The following is a 24525-nucleotide window of genomic DNA, read 5'->3' as shown; positions in this document are numbered from 1 at the left end:
TAAAAACCTAATCATCATGTAATGTTTTGTTTTATTAGAACCGGTAGAACTTGATTCAGTGCCAATGTTCCATTTTTCAGTTCAGGTTTATGGTTTTCTGTGCCTATATGTCACTGTCCTGGCTCTACAGATAGATCCAGAAGAGCTTCTGAAAGCTTTACATCCATATTTCAGCTCCCTGTTTACGAGAGGCTCACAGAGCTCATAGACAGACAGTTGCATTTAGGGTACGGCTACAATGTTTTTGCTATTGTTACGTAGCAGGGAGGGCGGAGTCTTGTCCTCTGCGGCTGATTTGTTATTCTTTTGATTGGCAGCTCGGCGGACCAATAGCTGGCTCCGCCTGTCTGTAGCTTAGCTAACGCAGTACGACGTTATAACTTTATAACTAATAGCTACCAGCGTTTAGTTGCAGGCGCTGATAAAACAGGTTGGAGCGGCTGTGAAAGGTAAGTAATTCATCTTGTGTAACTATAGCTTTAATAACTTATATTTAAACTATAAATGTTCGTATGTTTGCTACAGCTAGCTGTTAAACAGTTTGCAGTGCTATTAGCATTAGCTGGACTTCAGCACTTACGTCTGTTCATATTCACACGTAAGATAATGTAGAGACGTCACGTTCTCAATGGTCTCAGTTTATCTGAAACATACATGATAAATGTCACTTCATGCTGTTTCATTCCAACACTGTCATAACTTACAGCCACAGCAGCTGCTGCAGAGCTCAGTGACTGTTTAACTTTAGTTACAATTTGCATATTTATTTTTTTGGTTTCAGATGTCTCGAGAACAGCTGATCGTACAGAGGGCCAGGAAGGCCTTCCAGACGGGGAGAAGCAAACCTCTGGAGTACAGGCTCCACCAGCTCAAGAGCCTGCTCCGCTTCCTCACCGAGAGACGGGGGGACATTGCAGACGCTGTCAAGAGGGACCTGGGCAAGGTGGGTCAGTCTGAACATGTTGGACAATGCAGGAGAATGTTGAGAGTCAGAAAACTGGATCCATTCCCCTGAGGAGTCTGAGGACTGTACAGGTCACCTGACAGCTTTAGTCCAGCATTCACTGCCCAGTTCTTAACTCAGCAGAAAGGAGTCAGACAAAACAATCCATTGTGCTGCTTGAAACTATTGAGTATTTTAGTTTTTTAAAGACAGACAGAGGTGTGGAAGTGAAACATACTGCTAACGAATAAACAAACCGTGGACTGGATTTTGTCTTTTCAGAGTGAACGTGGGACCGAGCTGTTTGAGACAATTGGACTGGAGGGAGAGATCAAGCTGGCCATAGAGAACCTGGCAGAGTGGGCAGCTCCTCGGCCAGTAGAGAAGAGCCTCCTTACCATAACGGATGAGGTTTATGTGCAGCCCGAGCCTCTGGGGTTGGTGCTCATTATCGGGGCCTGGAACTACCCCTGGGCCCTCACCCTCCAGCCGCTGGTTGGAGCTATCGCTGCTGGTACCCAATATACCCATACACACCCATATGTATCCATAGATAGGTGTTGAGGTGTTTTGTGTAGGTGCTATCCTTTAACATTAAAGGAGAGGAAGCAGAGATCACAAAGGAAGCATACATATTAGGATCTCTACTTACAGAGGACTCAATAGACCAGAATGCAGTGCAGCCAAACGCACATAGATGTATTGTGGAGGGCTGTTTATTTAGCATCTTTATATGCCACACCTGTCAGGTGGAAGGATTATTTGTGAAGACGATTTTAGTGATATAAACCTTTAGTGTGCAGACAACACTGCAAGTAAACTGGGAGCAAAAACAAAAGTGTTGAGTTTATAAATCACAACAGCAGTCTTACTAAGTCAGATCAGTCTGAACACTTCAGGTCTGTATTTAATTAAGACCAGGTTAACATCTTTATACTTTAATTATCATGTCCTATATATTTAATGATTGTGTCTGTCATTTAACTTTCAGGTAACGCAGCAGTAATAAAACCATCTGAGGTCAGCTCTCACTCTGCCAAGGTCATGGAGGAGCTCCTACCTCAGTATCTAGACAAAGTGAGCCTCCTGCTACGTTCAACGTGATCCGTAACCTCCTTTTACCGTTACATGTGAACGTACAGGGAGCTTCAATGACTGCATGTTCTCTCTGTAGGACCTGTACCCAGTGGTGACAGGTGGAGTGCCAGAGAGCCAGGAGCTGCTGAAGCAGAGATTCGACCACATCTTCTACACAGGAAGCAGCACAGTGGGTAAAGTGGTGATGGAGGCTGCAGCTCGCCACCTCACCCCGGTGACCCTGGAGCTGGGAGGGAAGAGCCCCTGCTACATTGACAAGGACTGTGACATCACTGTAGCATGTCGGTCAGTCTGAACTATAGAATGAAGCGCAAAAACGCTGCCATGCATGATTGCCATTGAAGCTTCAAATAACCCACAAACACACAGCAGTTCTTCAGGAAAAAAGGGAGCATGTGAGGGGATAATACATAAAATACATGAAAGTGTATGTTCAAGATTTCTATTGTTGTTTTAATACAGTCGCATTACATGGGGAAAGTTTGTCAACTGTGGCCAGACGTGCATCGCTCCAGACTACATTCTGTGTGAACCATCCATCCAGAGCAGGGTAGTCGAAGAGATCAACAGATGCATCAAGGTGTGTCTGAAATTAAGATTTTAATATAGCTGTTATTTTTTAGATGGAAACTCTGACAGATCATTGAAGCAATGTCAGGAAATCACGATGTAGGTGTCAGTAAATGTCATTTACCAGAAAGACTCAGAGAATTCAAAACATGTCTGTGTTTTTAGGTCTAAATGATCAGATTCCATGAGCTGTAAAATCTTGACGCTTAGGAGCTACAAATCTCCCTCTGACACGGACAAATTGCTGCTCTGTGACCAAAATATTTAGAACCTCATGACAGGAACATTCTACACATCAGCAGCTGTATGCAGCTGTCTTTGTCATGTGATGTCTACTGTATAATGTTTGTAGTCTCTCCCACCCAGTACTTTTTCTGCAGTACTCCCCTATGACAGTAAACTGAATGTCTTTAAAACAAGATATTGAGATATATTAAGATGAACACTGGTCAATCAATGATTCATAGTTTCTCTTTAATTTTGACATTACAATAGATCTGAACATTGTTTCATTTCACATTGCAGGAGTTTTACACAGACAACCCAAAAACCTTTGAGGACTACGGACGCATTATTAACCAGCGGCACTTTAAGAGGGTCATGGCTCTCATGGAGGGGAGCACAGTGGCTGTTGGTGGAGACAGTGATGAATCCCAGTGCTACATAGGTACGTCGTTTGTTGACCGTACCGTATGTCAGGCTGCAGTGCTGACAAGCATCCGATGTTGTGTAAAGTGACTTGAGTAGTTGTGGGTAGCTCAAGAGGCAAGCTGATGACTTGACTTTATCTATTATTGATGGTAGGCCTTACTGACATAAGGTTCTTCTTAAAAAGAGACTAGATGTCTTGATCTTGATCTGACCTGGGCTTTATGTTTACCACTTGATCCTGGCTGATCACGTCCTAGTCGATGTTTGTGATTACAACAAAAATAAAATAAAAAAGAAACGATTTAACTAGGCAGCTTGTTAACTTATGGTAGAAAGAAAAATGCCCAAACCAGTTAACAGTTAAAAGTCTGGCAGGCCAAAAATGTGCCGTGAGTGTGACGTCACAGAGTCGTGCTTGGTGGAATCAAGGCAAAACAAGCTTCTTCAAAGTGTCAGGCTGAGAGAACACTTCTAGTCTCTTCTAGTCATTTGAGCAGGATGTGGGCTACCTATGATGGAAGTACGTGTCGCATCCTGTCCTCTCTAGCCTCTCCCAGGTCCAGCATGCTACTGTTTTAAAAGTGGAGAGTGATTAGCTAACTGGATGCATGTGTGCCAATCACCTCCCCTGGCGCTCTCCTGAGTCACCGCTCCTCTGCACCTGATGCACCACAGCCCCTCCACAAAGTGAAGTTACTCATCAGCTATTTATTTATCTACATACAATCCTGTTCTTGTCAATATGCAAAAACATCCTTTCTCCAAACCCCATTTCATTTGTATGTAGAAAAAGCACTCACACAAATATTTTATTTCTTTCCAGGATGCTTACAACTGGCAGCTCGACACTACCTGTGTCTTGTTCTTGCACTGTATGTACAGCAGTATCAGTAAGAATAGACCGTCTTCTGTCTGTCTCCTTGCAGCGCCCACTGTGCTGAAGGATGTGACGGGGGAATCCAAAGTGATGACAGAGGAGATCTTTGGGCCGCTGCTGCCCATCATCACAGTGAGCGGAGTGAACGAGGCCATCCAGTTTATCAACGAGAGGGAAAAACCTCTGGTCGTATACATCTTCTCTCATGACAACAAGGTAAACACATCACCAGCAGACGTGTTGGTTTTTCATTATTCAAGTGAAGTATCCATGTTTGATGACGGCCTGAATCTTCCTGTCTGTTCCTGTCTGCAGCTGATCAAAAGGGTGATAGCTGAGACGTCGAGCGGAGCTCTGCTGGCTAATGACTGTCTGGTACACTTCACTGTTAGCGCTCTGCCCTTTGGAGGAGTTGGTGAGACTGTTAAACTGAACTGCAGTTATTCAGCCTTCTGTTTATTTGGAGAGTAAAGCTGACTTCTTCCCCCCTCCTCTCGCTCAGGTAACAGTGGTATGGGCTGTTACCACGGCCGGCACAGCTTCGACCAGCTCAGCCACCTGCGCAGCTGTCTGATCAAGCAGCTGAAGATGGAGGGAGTGAACAGCATGCGTTACCCGCCGCACACCGCCAAGAAGCTGGGCTGGGCTCGATTCTTCCTGCTCAAGCAGGTTAATGTGTGCAGGCTGCGACGCGTGGCACTGCTCACCGTGTTGGCTGGCTTGGTAGCATTTGTGATGCAGGTAAAGAAACTAAAATAAATCAGTCCAGTCCAAACAGGAAGAAAAGGTTCTGTTCTGATACCAGTAGTGCATTACAGGTCTGTAAGACAAAGTCTTTCATTTATGTGAGTTAAGTCCAGTCCAGAGTGTGGATGATATAATGTCACCATACTTCACGTATTTCTGTAATAATGGTATAACCCCAATTCCAAAAAAGTTGGGACACTGTAAAATCTAAATAAAAATGGAATGCAATTATTTGCAAATGTCAGAAATCCATGTTTTATTCCCAATAAAACTTAAACAACATATCGTGTTGAAACTGAGACATTTTATAATTTAATGGAAAATATTATACGGTATGTATACGGCACAAATCAAAAACAACTGGATTCCAACTTTTTTGGAATTGGGGTTGTACTCTGACCATGTGAAAAAAATATTTTCCTTTTTTTTTCTCTGTGTTTATACATCTGGGCACATGAATATATACAGTGGTGGTCAAAAGTTTACATACACTTGTAAAGAACATAATGTCATGGCTGTCTTGAGTTTCCAGTTATTTCTACAACTCTGATTTTTCTCTGATATAGTGAGTGGAACAGATCCTTCTTTGTCACAAAAAACATTCATGAAGCTTGGTTCTTTTATGACTTTATTATGGGTAAACTGAAAATGTGACCAAATCTGCTGGGTCAAAAATATACATACAGCAATGCTAATATTTGGTTACATGTCCCTTGGCCATTTTTATTTCAATTAGGTGCTTTTGGTAGCCATCCACAAGCTTCTGGCAAGTTTCTAGTTGAATCTTTGACCACTCCTCTTGACAGAATTGGTGCAGTTCAGTTAAATTTGTTGGCTTTCTGGCATGGACTTGTTTCTTCAGCATTATCCACATGTTCTCAATGGGGTTTAAGTCAGGACTTTGGGAAGGCCATTCTAAAACCTTAATTCTAGCCTGATTTAGCCATTCCATTACCACTTTTGATGTGTGTTTGGGGTCATTGTCCTGTTGGAACACCCAACTGCGCCCAAGACCCAACCTTCGGGCTGATGACTTTAGGTTTTCTTGAAGAATTTGAAGGTAATCCTCCTTCTTCATTGTCCCATTGACTCTCTGTAAAGCACCAGTTCCATTGGCAGCAAAACAGGCCCACAGCATAATACTACCACCACCGTGCTTGATGGTAGGCATGGTGTTCTTGGGGTTAAAGGCCTCACCTTTTCTCCTCCAAACATATTGCTGAGCATTGTGGCCAAACAGCTCCATTTTTGTTTCATCTGACCACAGAACTTTCCTCCAGAAGGTCTTATCTTTGTCCATGTGATCAGCAGCAAACTTTAGTCGAGCCTTAAGGTGCCGCTTTTGGAGCAAGGGCTTCCTTCTTGCACGGCAGCCTCTCAGTCCATGGCGATGCAAAACACGCTTGACTGTGGACACTGACACCTGTGTTCCAGCAGCGTCTAATTCTTGGCAGATCTGCTTTTTGGTGCTCCTGGGTTGACTCTTCACCCTCCTGACCAGTTTTCTCTCAGCAGCAGGTGACAGCTTGCGTTTTCTTCCTGATCGTGGCAGTGACAAAACAGTGCCATGCACTTTATACTTACAAACAATTGTTTGCACTGTTGCTCTTGGAACCTGCAGCTGCTTTGAAATGGCTCCAAGTGACTTTCCTGACTTGTTCAAGTCAATGATTCTCTTTTTCAGATCTGTGCTGAGCTCCTTTGACTTTCCCATTGTAGCGTTTGTGGGTGTTTTTATCCAATGAGCCCTTTTTAAATGGCCTCAGAGAAGTCACCAGTTGTAGTCACTCATGATCACTCACAGGAAGTTAAGAGGTCATGCTATGAAGCTCATGTCATTGACACAACTTTCTAAGTCTCCAAAATTGCTCATTCATGTTGCTGTATGTATATTTTTGACCCATCAGATTTGGTCACAATTTCAGTTTACCCATAATAAAGTCATAAAAGAACCAAGCTTCATGAATGTTTTTTGTGACAAAGAAGGATCTGTTCCAATCACTATATCAGAGAAAAATCAGAGTTGTAGAAATAACTGGAAACTCAAGACAGCCATGACATTATGTTCTTTACAAGTGTATGTAAACTTTTGACCACCACTGTACATACGTGAATTTGGATTCCTCTGATCAGTAACTGATCTGTACTGACACTACATACTTTATGTTTCTGTATGCAATTCATTTACAAAAAGTAAAACCTGCCAACATGTTGAAATAACATGACATGTATCAACAATATGTATTGACACAAACAGCAATAGTAGTAATGTCACTTGTTGCTGCTGTGCCAAAATAACAAAACACGTTTTTGAAATCATTAAAAATGGTACCAACATTATGGACAATGATATACTGTTCAACATCAACTCAACATAATCCAGTTCAATCCAGTCGACTGAGGAGCTGATCTTAATAATAAGTTTGATGACCAGACAACACAGGAGGACCTTCATCCACATAAAACATGTATGTCAGATCTAACATATCACTCTTTAGACCAGAAATGTTCTGGTCAGTGCAGTAGATTTTGAACCAGATACTGAACCTGCTTGTCTGTTAGCTGTGCTACACTTTGTTTGTAGTAGTCAGAAAACACACAGTACTTTATTTTGACTTCATGAGTACAATATAATATTCATAAAAATGTTTTCCCACCCACCATGTTGAACCGCCATGTTCCTACAGAAGTCCAAAACAGATAAACACTGGCTTTAAATAGGACGTTCCATGTTTATTACATGACACTGCAGTTTCTTCAAAAAGGGGGTTGGGGCGACAGGTATTCAGTTAACTGCAGTCTGCAACCTTACCACTTGATGCCACTAAATCTTAAACACTAGACCTTTAATTGCACATTCTTATGGTGCAATAAACTGACTGATCGTGTGTTTTAAAATTAAAATAAAGAGCAGTACAGCTGTGCAGGAATTGCAAGTACCAGGTAATGTGCAAATGTCCACGGTGTGCGGAATATTTTAAATGTGCAGGTATATAACAAAGCGAGGAAGTCCAACAGATGCTAAATAAAGGCTGAGTGTTAATGTAACGCAAAGAGTTTGTAGGTGCAATGTCAATGTGACATGTAGAGGCTGGGTGAGGTTCTGGTCTTGATGGACCTCAGCCTCCTGCCAGAGGGGAGTGTCTCAAAGAGTTTGTGTCTGGGGTGGGCAGGATCAGCCACAATCTTTCCTGCTCGCCTCAGAGTTCTGGAGGTGTACAGGTCCTGGAGAGATGGAAGATTGCAGCCAATCACTTTCTCTGCAGACCCAATGACACGCTGCAGTCTGCCCTTGTCCTTGGCGGTGGCATCAGCGTTCCAGATGGTGATGGAGGAGGTGAGGATGGACTCAATGATGGAGGAGTAGAAGTGCACCACCATTGTCTTTGGCGGGTTAAATTTCTTCAGCTGCCACAGGAAGTGCATCCTCTGCTGGCCTCTCTTGAACATCAGCTCCCACTTGAGGTCCTAGGAGATGATGGTTCCCAGGAAATGGAAAGACTCCACAGTGTCAATTGTGGAGTCACAGAGGGTGATGGGGGCAGGTGAGGCTGAGTTCTTCCTGAAGTCCACCACCATCTCCACTGTCTTTAGAGCGTTGAGCTCTGAGTTGTTCTGGCTGCACCAGGTCACCAGATGGTCAACCTCCCACTGTAGGCAGGCTCGTCACCGTCAGAGATGAGTTCGATGATGGTGGTGTCTTGGGCAGGATCCGGTGCTAATGGTCTGAGATGGAGACATGTTTCTCCAGCTTCACGTGCTGCTTCCTGTCAGACAGGAAGTCTGTGATCCATCTGCATGTGGGAAAGCTTCTCCTGCAGCAGAGCTGGGATGATGGTGAAACTCCATCATGACGTAGTAGATCTTTGCAGAATCACGTCTTCCAATTTGCATCACTTGCATTGGCCAGCGTTATTGGACTCAAACTTGTATCTTTACATTGACTTTGTATGTAATGTACTTGCTTTCAGTGGGAACACACCATTAGACATTTAATGGCAGCTGAGCATGCGTTGACCATTAGACGTCACTAATGGCTTGCCTTATATAATAAGATGTTGTTAACCTGTATGTTCTAATGCTTTGTTAATAATTGACACTGCTGTTCCATTCTCTCATCCAAGGTTAAATCTGAAGTGTCAGCACTGATGAGTCAACAGACTCACGCAGTTTAATAACAGTTATGCTTTCCATAACATCTGAGAAATGATCAGTCTTTAAACAGTGGAGTGTTGATTGTTTACAGCCTGTTTAATAATGATAAATACAGTTTCCCAAGATGACCAGTTAGGAGTGCTCCTCCCCCCTGCATACCCACAATCCCACAGGCCCGGACCCTCACACAACAATGGCTTTGTGTCCGATGGACAATGTGTGGTGTTGTCCAGGAAATGTAACCACACAATGCCCCCTCATCTACCCCCCTTTAATTACCCAGCATGCTTTACTCTTCTTCTGCTAAATGGCCCCTTTTGTTTTGGTCCACCCCACCACCTTTGTTGACATCCACACTCGTTGTCCTTCTGTTCAGTTGAAACTATCTGTGATCTCTGTATTTCAAACAGTTTGAGGCTCTTCACGCTGAACTTGTGCGTCATATTTCTTGCAGAGAATTCTGCGATGAAGCTGAGGAGCACGCACTGACGGCCCGAGCTGAACCCAGGTCAGGTGCAGGTGGACTCCTGACCTGCAGTGAAACCCAGCACTCCTGTTATTTACTGGTCCAAATCATTTCTCCATCATGTAGGCTTATTCAACTGATTTATGTGTTCTGTTACATCTAAAGCTGCTGTTTTAGTTTTTATTGTTTGACATGGATTTTATAGCAGTTTAATCTGTACTATTTTAATTTTAATTTAACCTGATTATTAGAAGTTGTACTTTTAGATTGTTGAAGTTATGAATCACTGCTGAAGAGGCAGGGGGCATTAATGGAGTCATACATTTCATGACACAATGAAAATCAGCGTGCACATCTTTAATATGCAAACCATCATTTCATTTCACTCTGTGCAATTAAACATCAACATGTCACTCTGTGTGTTTCCGTTGACTTTCTCACTCTGTCAAACTGATTCACAGCTTTGAATATCTTGACAGTGGCATACTATAAACAAGATCTGAGGTTATTGTAATTTATGACACCCTATTAAGACTGATTATTATTAAGTCACATTGACCTACACGAGGACACCAGTAAAAATATAATCTCAACTAAAGGCTGTAAAAGAAGAACCCACACTGAGGTTTAATTATTTTATTAAAACATGTTTATGAGAGAGAGAGAGAGAGAGAGTGTGTGTGTGTGTGTGTGTAGGGGGTGTGTTTGAAGCTAGGGGGTGGTCTGATGCTATCGGGTCAGTATGAAGCTGGTGGTTACAGTGAGCGAGCTCCTCGGTAAACTGATCCTGGAGCAGCCTGACTTTTGAACAGTGTACAATGAGACTCAGTCAGACGTCTAAACCGCTTTCAGATCAGATCAGTGACGGATTATTGCAGTGTGTGGATGCGTGTTTGACCTGAACACAGGTGAGTTTATATTTTTATATATATCTTTTTCAGTTTTTTTTTTTGTTGTTGTTGTTTTTTTTCAGAATTAAACGATGAAACTAAAAAATGATCAGATGATCGATCAGCGCTTTCAGATCGGAGACAAAAACAATTTATTATTTTTAAGTTATTTATTAATATATGGATCACACTCCGTCATTACTCTCTACACATTTGTATGAACTGAGTTAATCAACACGGACATCCAGAATTCAGAGTTGTGGATCAGTTGGACTGTAAACCACCATCACTGAGACACAAAGACGTCATACAGTGTTAACAGCTGAACACAAGTCAGAATATACACACACATTACTATTCTATTCATATCATTTTATTTCGTGTATCTATTTAGTTTTATTAGTTCAAATAAGTTTTATGAATGTGGATTTGAGCGTTTTGATACGACTATAAATACAACGTGTTTTTTACATCCATATTCACATCACATAAAAAATAGGTAAGCAGTTTAGTTTAGTTTAGTAAGTCTAATTTAACTAACATTTAAAGTTAGGATACTAAAGAGGAAAGTCTGAAACTATCTATGATAAATAGAAAACAACATATATTTTTAGTTGATATATTTTCTGTATTTTGTGCTAAATATTCAGTGTTTATCCTCCTTAAAGGTCTTTCAGGCTGGTATGTGGTCACTGTGCCACTTATGTTGTCTTCTGGTGTCAATAAGAATGAGACTGAAGTTTGTTTAATAGACACAACTCATAACCTGAAATATACACCAACATACTGCTGCTGCTGCTGCGTCACACTGTAGTCCCTTCTCTGTAGTCACTTTACTCTGTCTGTGGTCACTTTGTCTGTAGTCACTTTACCCTGTCTGTAGTCACTTTACCCTGTCTGTAGTCACTTTACTCTGTCTGTAGTCACTCCGTCTGTAATCACTTTACTCTGTCTGTAGTCACTTTACCCTGTCTGTAGTCACTTTACTCTGTCTGTAGTCACTTTACTCTGTCTATAGTCACTTTACCCTGTCTGTAGTCACTTTACCCTGTCTGTAGTCACTGTCTGTAGTTACCTGAATCTCAGAGGAGAAGGCCTGTCACTGTTGTCACAGTATATTACAAACAGCCTCTAGCTGCCTTACATGTGTATGTGTCTACAGTTGCAGAAGCGCTTTGCTGTCCTCACACTGTCTATATGGAGAGGCAAGCACTGCAGCGGGCCCGGGAGGCCTTCCTGAGCGGCAGGACTCGGCCTGTGGAGTTCAGACTGCAGCAACTTAATGCCCTGCAGAGGATGATCACTGACAAAGAGACTGAGATCTCCACTGCTCTCAAACAGGACATCAATAGGGTGAGTGGAGCTGCAACACACTGCTGCATGTCACATGTGCTGTACGTGTGTGTGATATGATGAGTATTCTTGTCTTCTACAGAGTCAGTATGACACGCCGCTCCTGGAGCTGATTAGCATTGAGAATGAGATCAAGCTGGCTACAGACAAACTGGCAGAGTGGGCAGCTCCACGGCCGGTAGAGAGGAACCTCCTCACCATATCAGATGAGGTTTATATCCAGCCGGAGCCCCTGGGAGTGGTGCTCATCATCGGGGCCTGGAATTACCCCTGGGCCCTCACTCTCCTGCCCCTGGTTGGAGCTATCGCTGCTGGTAGGGAACCTTTCCGTCTCTGGTCCCTCAAGATCCCCTGAGAACTTACATTTAAGTAGACCTCTATGCAGAAGAGTGCAGAATTATCATGCAGTTACCATCTTTTTAGTATCTGAAATGAACATCTAACCCACAGAAGTGGACATTGAAGATTCTGCACAGCCCACAGTCAGACCTCTGCTCAGGTGGATGATGGGTGGAGTCATACTGGAGATTAAATAAAGTCACCAAAGTCCATACACTAATAAAAAAAAAACAGATAAAGGTGTAATTATCACCTATCACCTATCACCTATCATCATCATGTTGATGTGTGCCATAACAACAAAAATGGACTGTACACAAATGTTTACACCCGTAATTTATGTATATATGTCAGCATACAGTTACTTTATTCTGTATCATAACAAAAAGTCAAAAAAAGGTTAAACGTGTCATAAATTTGGTTTATATTACAATTCATGATGTTTTTCACAGATTAAGAAATTGATCATTTCGCTTCTTTTTGCACATTGATGGCTATTGTGAAAAATGATTATTCTATGAATATATTAAAGGTACAGTGTGTAGGATTTAGTGGTGTAATCACCGCATTGCAATCTCCCCACATCACCCTCACCTAGTGTGAAAGAGAAACAACACTTGAGAAGCCCTCTCTAGAGTCAGTATTTAGTTTGTCTGTTCTGGGTTCATGGCAGCCTCCCCTGAAGAGGACCCGCTGCCACCTAACAAAAATAAAAGGATTCTAGTCATCTAGTCTAGTCTAGTCTAGGATCTGACGTCTAGTTGGTGGTTGTTGAATTTATGGAGTTATTCTTCGTGTCATCCTCTCCTTGTGCTCGTTCGTCTCTGCGTCGTCCATCCGTGCATCATTCAGGTTGACAGCTGAATTCCTCTGTTGGTTCCGGGACCTTCCTGCAGTGGCTGGTGTGAACCCACGTTGCTCTCAGCGATCTTCACAGCAGTATGCGTTGTCAGGAGCACCTGGAATGGACCTTGCCAACGTTTGGACATTTTCCTTCTGAATTCCTTTATCACCCCTCAGTCGCCAGGCTGGAAGTCATGAAGTGATGTGGAAGTTGGTAGTGGAAGGGCTGATTTCACCTGCTGATAGATTTGAGAGAGAATAGAACATCCAACATCCCCCCTTTTGACACATGGTCCAATCCATGTGTCAATTTGCAAAGTGAGGAAATAAATGTTAGGGCAGGCGAGGTTTGTTATCGGGTCTCCACCAGACTGCAGCATTGCTGTAAGAGAACTGCGAATAGAGACCGGAGTTCAAACAATCAAAGGATCAAGGATGGTGGGTTTGGAGTGCAGCTCTTTTTGCAGCAGCATTAGCTCTTGCGTTTCCTAGAGAGACAGAATCTGAGTTGTTAGTATCAGTTTGTGGGTCGCGGGAAAGAGATCTGTCTACAAAAACAACCAAATCAGGGTTAGTTAATGGAGTTTCTTGTAGCTCCAGTCTCAGACCTGTTGGAGGATAGCAACACAGTTATGTTCTTGTCCATCGTCTGGTGTGGGAAAGAGAGTGACAGGGTTGAAAACATTGCATAACAAAGGTGTGCGCCCTGGAGAGTCATCACAGGGAATAATTACTCCTGCTGCTTTAAGAGACTCAAAGACTGGTGTTATCTCATTGATGGCTTCTTGTTTAAGTGGATATTGAGCGTTGTAAGGTCGAAAGTCTTCTTGGATTTTGGAGTAATGACAACAGGTTTATAGCCTTTGATGAGGCCAATATCATACTTACTAACAGCCCACAGTGTCTTAGGGACTTTCTGTAGGGCTGTAATAGCTGTAGCTTGTTCTTCAACAGACAAAAAGGAAAAGACAGACAAACAAACAAACAAAAAATTTAGCAGTGCTTTTAGGTAGATAGATCAGATGTTTCTTGCCAATCGGTTGCACGCATAAATTTATAGAGGTCCCTTAATCTTCCCAATTATCTGGTGTGTGTTTTGCAAGTGTGGGACCGAATGATCTGTGGTGTAAATCCGAATCTCTCAAGGGCCATGAACAGATAGAAATACTCTATTCTATCAAAGGCTTTGTGGGCATCTAGGGATATCACAATCTCAGGCTCAATGTTATCTTCAGCGGTGTATATCACATTAAAAAGGCAACGGAGATTACTGGAAAGTTCTCTGCCAGCAACAAACCCTGTCTGGTCAGCAAGTATTATCTTACTTATAACAGGCTCAATCCTAGCTGCCAGTACTTTGGTCAATATCTTAATATATCTCAATATCTTATCTTATCACATCCAAGTCCTTATATGCAAATGTTTTATAATCTATCCCCATCTGCCCTCTGTAGGGATGGCATTTCCAGATTTAAAAAAAATAATTCACTCGTCATTTACTTTTGAAGATCCCTATAAAATAAACTAGATTATAGCATCTCAAATTCTTCATGTGTGGCCATTTTCAGTTAGAATAGTGGAAAAAGCTGTACCAGCTATATTTTAGCATTTCAAAAGGTAGGGTCCATCTATAATGAAATTTTTAAGATGTAATTTTCCAAAGGTCCCTTGGACAACAGAGAAATCACAGTCTGTAAACATCCACACAGTCCTGAGAAAAGTGTAGGAGTATTTCCACTGCATGGATCAGCTCAGCTCTATTCACAAAAACATTTTGGTTCTCCACTGCAGACAAGGTTCATAGCTGAGACAATACTAAAACTAGCGCAACATGTGATGCAAATTTTGGCAATGGAAAAGTCACATTGGTCATCCAAACCTTCTTGTGATCACACCCAAGAAGGCTTGGCGTAGGGTCAGGATTGGGGGCATGGGATCAGTGTTAAGGGGTTTGCTATGATTGGAAGATTCTGTCACCATCCTATGAAGAAAATATTGCATGTGACATTCTGCACAAACATTTTAAAATTTACATCCACATGCCTTCGATATCCAATGAGTAAAGCTCTGTGTGTTGTTTCCCAACCACTGCAAAAGTGAAGGGGGTTACTGTGTTGCTGCATGAAGATAATGTCAGGCAGTTTCATGTGACGTTGCTATGACAATCAGATAAGAATCCCACCTTTGTGTAATACACATACCGCCATTAAAAGAACAATGATCAAATATTTCAATCATAACCCTCTAATAAAAAAATATTATGTAATGCCTTTAAATATGCATGCTGGTCAAACATTTGTGTTTTTCAGCACAAGTTACTGAAAACTGAGAGAGAAATATCCTGATGTGAACTTCAGTTTGACAGTGTCCTCAGCCCTGCATTCTCGTCCTCCTACTTGCCCGCTCTGCGTCATTTAGTGATCTCATTCCATTCACAGAAACCCATGCCCCCCCCCCCCCCCCCTCCTCTCCCTCTCTCTGCAGGCAACGCAGCTGTGGTGAAGCCATCCGAGCTCAGCGAGTACTCTGCCCTCCTCCTCAGGGCTCTGCTGCCTCGTTATCTGGACAAGGTCTGAACACCAGCTGCTATTGTTGATGTAATAATGCTCCAAGCTGCTGTAACGTCAAAGCTTTGTGCCAACACAGTTCAGCCCATCACAGATATGTTTGACAGCAAGGTCAAAAGGGCCTCTGTGTGCGAGGGGACTCCCTCCATCAGCAGTGACTCATTCTTTCTAAGTGCTAACGTCATCTTGAACATGTCAGGAACATCATTTTCAAACATACTTGATATGTTTGTCAGGTACCTCATGTAGTTGATTTTATTCTGTTGGATGTTTGCTGTTTATTTCCAGGACCTGTACCCAGTAGTGACAGGTGGAGTGCCAGAGACCCAGGAGCTGCTGAGGCTCAGGTTTGACCACATCTTCTACACAGGGGGGAGCACAGTGGGTAAAGTGGTGATGGAGGCTGCAGCTCGCCACCTCACCCCGGTGACCCTGGAGCTGGGAGGGAAGAGCCCCTGCTACATCGACAAGGACTGTGACATCAGAATCGCCTGCCGGTAACACATCACTCATCGGAGTATAAAACACACACACACACAGCTAAATAAATCGTACAGGGCTCTGAGGGGTTCATAAAGAATACAGCACTGTGTACTTGATGACTTTGGTGATCTGTGGAGGTTCAACACCTTAACCACAGAGATAGTTGATTTTGGTACTCTGCAAGTAAAGGACCATGTTGATGTTTTTTGAATATTTGAGTTGTTAAGTACAAAAGGCTCAGCCTGGCATTCTCTGGAACCTTTCGGTTTATTTCCAAGGGGTACATACCAAAATACCTCTGGATGCAACTGGATAGACCCAAAACCAATCAGAACAGGTGACAGCGTAATAACTAACTAACTTAAAGGTCCCGTGTGTCAGGGGTCACTTCCACAGGTCCTGTTGAACCATAATGTTTCTACAGTAGCCCAGAACAGACAAACAAAGAACTGACTGAGATGAGGATGAGACATGGGTGTTGCAAACTACACCGCTAGATACCATTAAACCAGCAGCTGCCTGGAAGGCAGGAACGCAATGGTAAAACTTAAAACATAGTTGTTTTTTGAAGGTGGAAAACAACGTAAATGTAAGCACACTTCTGTTAGAAATTGTTTGGTGTTCTTTTGTAGAGCAACACATGCATGAAAGTACCTGAATGTAACTTCCTCAAAGGTTTAAACCACTGAAATACCTGGTCTGTGTGCAGTCGTATCACATGGGGAAAGTTCGTCAACTGTGGTCAAACATGCATCGCCCCAGACTACATCCTGTGTGAACCCTGCATCCAAGGCCGAGTGGTGGAATGCATCCGACAAACTCTGCTGGTACGTCCTTTAAACTTGTCTGAATTCACATCTCACTGTAGATAAAACTACACAGTCTGGAGTTTCATCAAGATGTTTTGATCCACCGCAGGAATTTTACGGCGCTGATCCTAAATGTTCCCCAGACTATGGCCGAATCGTCAACCAGCGTCATTTCAACAGAGTCATGAGCCTGATGGAAGGTTACACTCCCGTGGTGGGAGGACAAAGTGACGCCTCGCAGCGCTACATTGGTATGAAGACACAGCGAGATGGTGAAGAAGTCAGAGTACTGTGTCATAATCTTTATCTCTGTTTAATTAACATTGATGTCGTGCATGCAGCCCCAACAGTGCTGAAGGACGTGCCCCCTCACTCCAGGCTGATGCAGGAGGAGATCTTTGGCCCCCTGCTACCCATAGTGACTGTGAGTGACATGGAGGATGCCATCCGCTTCGTCAATGAGCGAGAGAAACCACTTGCCCTTTACATCTTCTGCTCTGATAAGAAGGTGAGAGGAAACGACAGGAGTGAGGAGGTTTAGAACATCTTTCAGTGTTTGATATTCTTCTTTATTTTTCTTCTTTGTCTCTCTCAGGCAATAAAAAAGATGATTGAGGAGACCACAAGTGGAGGAGTGACAGTCAATGATGTTCTGATGCACTACACACTCAACTCTCTCCCGTTTGGTGGTGTTGGTAAGACTCAAATTATATTATTCCAGATTATACAGATTTGGAAACAGCATAACAACAAGTGATGTGCCAATGAGTCACCAGCTCAGTTAATGCCATTTTAGAATATTCAGGGAAACATCTGGAGATGGAAACAGATTTGCATTTTCTTTTCATCTGTCAGATTTAGCTTGTAATGGCTTTTCTGTGGACACTGGTGTAGTGAAACAAGCTGTAAACACAACTTTAATATTCATGGAATCATTGCTAACTTTGTCTGCTTGTTATCTGTTTGACATAGTACAATGAGTTTATCAGAGCTTTTTAATGACAGTGATGAGAGCAGTGAGAGTCAGCCAAAACACAAATTTTTGTAGGAGCAAAACAATGAGCTGAAAGACACTAAAAAAACTCTGGATGATGATGATTAATGCAGTTTTAGGCTGTATTTACATATAAAAACACACATACAGTTACCTCATGGTAAATGGACTGTACTATATCTCCTTTCTAGTCTTCCGACCACTCCATTCCACTGCTCTTTTACACTATATCTGATGGGGGGCGTCCCGCTCTACCTCTGAGCCACAGCCAGCCCACCTCATGTAGTCGAAAATTTTGTTTTTACAGTTGCAGTTTTTCATGACATGACTGTACACTTGTTTGTGACCCCTCCAGGTCAGAGTGGTATGGGCCGCTACCATGGTAAACACAGCTTTGACCAGCTGAGCCACCAGAGGGCGTGTCTGGTCCGCTCTCTGGGCATGGAGAGCGTCAACCTGGCCCGGTACCCTCCTCAGGACCGCCGGCGGGCACGCAGGGTGAAGATGGCCCTCAGGTCACCTCTGATTGACATGTCCAGGAGGACGTTCATCTGGGCCGTCGTTGCCACCGTGATCGGCATAGGCCTGTTCATCACCCTGCTGGTCATCCTGCTCATAGCTTCAGGCCTCAACTGCACCTGCTGGTACTGGAGAGGTTTTTATAACTAGAGACACTGAAACTTCCTTCTAAAATCTATCCAATGAAGAAAAAGTGCCTGCTGCAGTGATTTCAGTGTTGAAGGGAAAATCTGTTTTTTTCAACCTGGGCCCCGTTTTCCCATATTTTTGTGTCTCAGTAAAGGGACAAAGAGTGTCTTTGGGAGAGTGTCTTTAGGGCATTTGCAGACCATCGCATCCAAGTGGATGGCTCAGATTGTTATTAAAAGTCGGTGTCTACTGCTTATTGTGTGATTTTGGTAAGTTCAAACTGATGTGTGTTAGACACAAGAACATGGGAAAAGAGGGTCCAGGCTGAAAAACGCTGAAGTTTTCTTTAAGAACTTGTCTGAACACACTTTGAATCCTGTTTTTTTATTCAGATATTTTATAGATAAAAACACAATAACCCCTTGAACTAACCTTTATTTGCTGTGTGTCTATTTCACATCAGATGTCGTCAGCAATGAGACAAACATGGTTAAACACTGACCACAAACACACCTGTGCTGTCCTGAATTCTTCACTATTGGAGGTTTACACTCATTCACACATTTTCCGTAATTTCGTGATGAACGAAGGAACCTGCAGTCTAATTATAATATTATACAGATAAAACATGTATGTAATTTGCTAGTGCTGTTCCACAATAAAAGATTGGTTCATATATTATGAGCTTCCATTTTATTTTGCACCATTTATTATTACAATTTGAAGACCTACTTTTTTGACAAATACTTCTCTTGAAGGCTGAAATTAAAAACTGAAACACTGATGTTGGTCATCAGCCCATCATATCATCTGTTTCTGATATGATGGAGGTCCCTTCCAGACTAAATGGAGAACAGCCTGTAAACCAATTTAAACATGTACGCTTTATAAATAGATGTTTTTAAAGGACTAAAACATGAAAAGAAAAAAAGAATGAATTTGATTTTATTTAAGAGTCTCGTTGTTGGAAGAGACTTTTAGTCTACAAAAAGTAATAAAATGATCACGTTTTATAAGTGTTGTGAAGAAATTGCTGAAGTCAAAGGTCAATGGTGAGGTCAGGAAGGAAGAAAGTGTTCAGGAGCCTCTGATGTGTTATGCTGTATTATTTACTGACGCTTGGCCAAGGAAAATTAGAGACACTCTCAAAGTTCATCAGAAGTGCCTGAGTCGGTCTCACATTCTGCCCAACTCATCCTGGTGGATAGACTTTAAACCCCAAGATAACACCACAAATACTATACGCCCAGAATTAGTCATGCAGGTGTTATTGTCAGCATATTCTAGTCTGGAGACACAGATGTCTGTTTATGCAGATTGGAACGTCAACAACAAGCTATCTATTATGTCTATGAAGGCAGCAATAGGTCTCTTCAACTCCAGTCACCACAGTGTTGAGATATTGTGGCACCTAGTCAAAGACAAACAATTAATATAAAGAATAAGGATAAAGAATTAAAATAACTACAATTTAAAATATGAATGAATGATATGAATAACATGAAACACTGCTATATAGAGAGAGAGAGTGTGTGTCTGCAAGCCCTGAAACAAGCTCAAACTCATAAAGTAAAGTAACTTGATCGACAACAAAAGAAACAAAAAAAAAGAACTTCAGCTGTCTTTAAAACCTGCTCTGTATCAAAGCTGTTGGACTGTATAATAATGTGTTAACATGGTCCTGTCTGTCACACTTGTTACAGTCTCATATGAGTTCATTCAGCTGTGACAATATGAGACCATTAACAACATATGGACACCAGGTGGCAGCACATAACTATAAAAAGACCAATAATGGCTCACAATATATTTATATATATATATATATATATATATTTTTTTTTTTTTTTTTTTTTTTTTTCCCTATTAAAAACAATCTTATCTACACTGACTTACACTAGAAACCTGACTTAATCCAGTACGATCCAAATTATAGACTTTGTTCTGTTAGTGTAAAAGATTTGTGATAGTAAAAGGACAGACAAATTCTCATCAGCATCCCAACAGTTATAGCACATCATGACTAATATAATGGGTTTCAGTCAGTCATTTTGTAATCTGGGTACCCAAGCCCTTTTGAGTCATTTAAGTTAGCCCCCTAATTAGCATCAGGCTCCCCTGCTTATCCGAGATGCTCTGTCAGGCTCTGAACTGACAGTTTTATCACTTAATAGGCCTGTGGATATCCAAGCATTCAGCTTGTAAACCAGGGACAGGAAACAGCTGCCTCTCAGCACCCTGCTCAGCTCTAACAGGCTCACTTCAGTTGTACCGAGTTCCTGGAGGCCTAAATAACTGTTGCATAACTGCAGTGGAGTCGGATTGTTGACTCGACCTGGACAACACCATGTCCGTGACTTCAACAGGAAAACAATGGTCCAGTCAGTAAAGATTTAAACTGCCTGGTAAAATATGATAAATCTGAATAAATTTGATGATCACTAGCTATCAAACCTGACAAGCACCAGTGCTGCACCACATTTCAACTCTTAAGCCAAAACCCAGTCTGGCAAGCAGTCTGTCATATCAGTAATTTGCATGGACACATTATTACTGAGCTTCTGACTGGATCTGTTCTAAGGAACTAATGAACTGTGTGAATGGCACTTTATTTGTGTCAATTACAGGCTCCATAGCTCAAGGCAGATTGGCACCGTCAGTGCCAGTGTTGCAGGAGATTTTGAGCCAGATGCAGGCTCCAGAGCACCATGTAGCTCCTGAACACCTTCAACCACACATTCTTGCTATGTACATTTTGTTAATGTCGCACACTGGAGCAGCACCGCCGGACCTGTCGCAAAGAATGCGTACGATCTCGCATTAATCGCCAGTTGTAGTCTCTCGACTCCTGCAATGGCATTCCATGCCACATCTTTTTTGCAGTGTCTTTAAAAAGGATGTGAGGTTTCAAAATGATAGGTTGATTTTGAAACTCCAGAACAACTTCTCCTCATCCATGGGGTCGATGGGGTGACAAGATGCCTGAAAACCTTTGACCTGTTGATTCAGGTCAGCCTCGCCCATTATGATGTGTTTCTTGTAATGAAACTTGATCTGTGGTGAACAGTATTTATTTTGAAAATCAACCAGGTTTTTATTTTGTATTTTGTAGCTGATTTCCTCTCCGCACAATCTGCTCTGTGCTGAATTATGCGCTGTGCTCTGGCGTCCATGAAAAATAGAAGCTCTGCGTATGGTTGCAAAGGCTGCCGGAGCCAGTCGCAGTGGAACTGAGACTGTGTGAGCTGACACATTGACTACAATTGAAACAATCTGGAGTCGTTCTGCATGCATGGTATTTTAGGGGTGCCTGCAGGAACAAACGGGGCAGCAGCCCTAACAACTCTTAGACATTCTTAAAGGGGCGGCACAGAAGTGTGGACGTTACTGATATGAGATACAGATAAGGTGAAGCAGCAGGACTGAGAACAGCAATAGCCAACCTGTCTTGGACCATCGAACAGCCAAGTGCACACAGGCTCAGAAAAATTCATAACCACTTCACTGGGACATGAACACATATCATTATGGCAGGTTAACGGTTTTGAGACACTGAATGACACCAACCAGGTGTCCACCTATTGAAACATACCTGGCCATCTGCTCAGAGAATGTGCAGACCAGCTGGCTGATGTCCTCATGGATATCTTCAATATCCTCTGAACCCCACTGTCATCCCTACGTGCTTCAAGACCACCACCATTATCCCTGTGCCAAAAAAAGACTCTTGTCTCAGTGACGCTGTCTGGTCACACTCAATGCCCACCATCAGCATCAATGCTTTAAGGGGTTGGTTTTTGAAATACATCATGTCCTAGCGGCCAGCCTCACTGAGCCCCTGCAGTTTGTGTATCATCACAACCGCTCCACAGACAATGCCGTCACCACCACCTTCACCTGGCCCTTGCACATCTGGACAAAAAAGACACCTATGTCAGAAAGCTGTTCATTGACTTCAGTTCTGTATTTAATACCATCATTTCACAGCAACTGTTAGGAAAGTAGAGTCACCTGGCTCTCAACACCACTCTCTACAACTGGATCCAGACTTTTTGACAGGAAGACCTTAAGTCAGTCTGGATTGGGACCTCCAACACCAAGTGCTGAACACAGGAGTCTCTCAAGGCTGCGTGCTCAGACCCTTGCTTTTACCTCTGTAAACCCTGTTTGTTGATGATAAAACCGTGGTGGGTTTGATCAGTGGAAATGAAAAGACCCCATACAGAGGGGAGGTGGAACCTCTCACTGACTGGTATACCACCAACACCTGTCCCTCAATGTGGACAAAACAAGACGTCACTGTTGACTTCACGAGACCTAAATGTAATCAAATCCCACTGACCATCAACAGCTCCCCTGTGGAGATTCCCTCTGAAGTCACTCTCACGTCCCTGGAAGCATTTTCTAATTATAGTGTCCTGCTGGAAAATACCATTTGACAAAGACACCGTCCATGAAGAGTCCCTCCGGTCTACAGTAGTGTTGGAAGTGTTGGATGCTCTGATGCTCCCTTTAAACAACCAAATCCTAGTACACATGCCAGTTCTGTTATTGGTGTCAAACCAAAAAAATTAATTTCTTTGCTATCTTGTGCCATTCACACAGTTTTACTGCGGTGTCTCATCTTCCTGTTGTGCATTGGGACATTGCATACGTGTGTCTTTCCTGTCAGTTTGTGTATGGCTCTTGTCATCTCCATTCATCCATTTTTCTGTAACCACTTATCCTTATCAGAGTCACAGGGAGCGGGAGCCTACCTAGCTGGCCTTGAGCAACAGGCTGGGTACACCCTGAACAGTTGGCAATTAACCATATGGCTGACACATAGACACATAACCATCACTCTCATATTCACACCTGAGCAATTTAGAATCAACAATTAAACTTGGACTAAGATTAGTTAGCAGGAACCAGGCCAAATGACTATTGATGATATTCCTTTGTAGAGAAAGTGTGTGGTTATTAAACTAGTTTGTTCAGGATGTTTCTGCAGAGGCACGGCCATATAATGCCTTTTCATACCTGAAGATACAGTTTGACTTCCCACTAAAACTAAAAATAGAATTCTTATTGATGCTCTGTTGTGTTTGGTCTAGACTTCAGTCCTGAAGTGAGACACAGAGCGTTTGAAAAGTGCGCCAGCTGCTCTTCAAATGGACCGTCGCGTTAAAGTACAGTAAACTGCACTGTTATTAAAGTTTAGCACCTTCATTTAGCACATTTTTCAAATGACAACATAGTTATGATGTACAAGTAATAATTGTGATTAACAATTATAAAAGTACAGTGAGTCTTCTGTGGCTAAAATGAATAATATAGCTTGGAGCTCACCTGGGTGTGGGCGCACCGGATGCTAGTCTGACTGAGGTCACTATGTTCCATTAGGGTGCCACTACGACAAAAGTCAGTTTTATTTAGCAAATAAGCAGCAAACTCTATAGTGTACACGCAAGTAGGAGTCATGCTAGCAACTAACCTTTAAACTAAAAAATCTTAAAAGCAACTTCAGACTTGGTTATGAATAATGTCAAGGGGTTCACTAACTCTTATCTACACACTATTACAACATCTATCAGTTTTTTTTTTTAATGCTTGACAAGTTATCATCTACTGGAAAGAAATAACTATTCTACCTTTCTTGGACTGACACAATCACAATCACAATCAGTAAACGGTACAGTACAGAACAGTAAAATGAATACACATGGTCTGGTAGAATTTTATATTCATAGACGAACTTGGTGATTTTGGACTTTGATTTGATGTCTACAATAGCAGGTCTGACAGGCCTCCAACTCTCTGACCTACGTTTGTTAAATGTTCCATGTGTGGATGACTCATGCCCTGTCTGAAGACTGCACTGTAGTTTCAGGCTTTTGTTGCTGTTCGACTGTAAAGTTTACTTTTGCAGAGATTTGTCCTCATTTGTCCTCTATGCATCCTCCAGCTCAGCAGCTACCTCACTGAACTCTGCTGGCAGCAAGCCTCAGTCACACTGCTGCTTTGGAAAGGATATCCCACCCGCTCTCCACACACATATTTCACTCTACAGAGCTTTTGGCTTTACTACATGTGAGATACATTTATCATGT

The 24525-nt window shown here is 42.4% G+C and overlaps 2 protein-coding genes across 4 annotated transcripts; both read left to right on the top strand.

The window, feature by feature from the left end:
* Nucleotides 1-300: 300 nt before the first annotated feature.
* LOC104930670 (fatty aldehyde dehydrogenase) lies at nt 301-9920 on the top strand. Of its 2 annotated transcripts, XM_010745528.3 has the most exons (11): nt 301-449; nt 782-943; nt 1226-1457; nt 1935-2020; nt 2118-2326; nt 2504-2621; nt 3137-3278; nt 4189-4355; nt 4455-4554; nt 4642-4880; nt 9496-9920. In XM_010745528.3, the coding sequence occupies exons 2-11, from the start codon at nt 782-784 to the stop codon at nt 9508-9510; spliced, it is 1470 nt and encodes a 489-aa protein (XP_010743830.1). In that variant the 5' UTR covers nt 301-449; the 3' UTR covers nt 9511-9920. The 2 variants fall into 2 exon arrangements, with proteins under 2 accessions (XP_010743830.1, XP_027136481.1); XM_027280680.1 differs by lacking the exon at nt 9496-9920 and having other exon boundaries at nt 4642-5130.
* Nucleotides 9921-10188: 268 nt separating this feature from the next.
* Nucleotides 10189-19114, top strand: LOC104930668 (aldehyde dehydrogenase, dimeric NADP-preferring). Of its 2 annotated transcripts, XM_027279922.1 has the most exons (11): nt 10189-10415; nt 11560-11750; nt 11833-12064; nt 15417-15502; nt 15788-15996; nt 16692-16809; nt 16901-17042; nt 17133-17299; nt 17387-17486; nt 18141-18429; nt 18897-19114. In XM_027279922.1, coding segments are annotated over exons 2-11 (1500 nt in total). In that variant the 5' UTR covers nt 10189-10415; nt 11560-11594; the 3' UTR covers nt 18898-19114. The 2 variants fall into 2 exon arrangements, with proteins under 2 accessions (XP_027135723.1, XP_027135722.1); XM_027279921.1 differs by having other exon boundaries at nt 10190-10415; nt 18141-19114.
* Nucleotides 19115-24525: the final 5411 nt, after the last annotated feature.

Source organism: Larimichthys crocea, chromosome VII, assembly GCF_000972845.2.
Source record: "Larimichthys crocea isolate SSNF chromosome VII, L_crocea_2.0, whole genome shotgun sequence".
NCBI lineage: Eukaryota > Metazoa > Chordata > Actinopteri > Sciaenidae > Larimichthys > Larimichthys crocea.
Note: the sequence above shows the minus strand (reverse complement) of the source record. Positions and strands in the feature narration are given on the sequence as shown.

Coding starts and splice junctions, on each gene's coding strand:
- LOC104930668 (XM_027279921.1), top strand. CDS start 11,595: ATGGAGAGGCAAGCACTGCAGCGGGCCCGGGAGGCCTTCCTGAGCGGC. Junction 12,065..15,416: donor GGTTGGAGCTATCGCTGCTG/GTAGGGAACCTT, acceptor CTCTCTCTGCAG/GCAACGCAGCTGTGGTGAAG. Junction 15,503..15,787: donor TGCCTCGTTATCTGGACAAG/GTCTGAACACCA, acceptor GTTTATTTCCAG/GACCTGTACCCAGTAGTGAC.
- LOC104930670 (XM_027280680.1), top strand. CDS start 782: ATGTCTCGAGAACAGCTGATCGTACAGAGGGCCAGGAAGGCCTTCCAG. Junction 1,458..1,934: donor GGTTGGAGCTATCGCTGCTG/GTACCCAATATA, acceptor TTTAACTTTCAG/GTAACGCAGCAGTAATAAAA. Junction 4,356..4,454: donor TCTTCTCTCATGACAACAAG/GTAAACACATCA, acceptor TCCTGTCTGCAG/CTGATCAAAAGGGTGATAGC.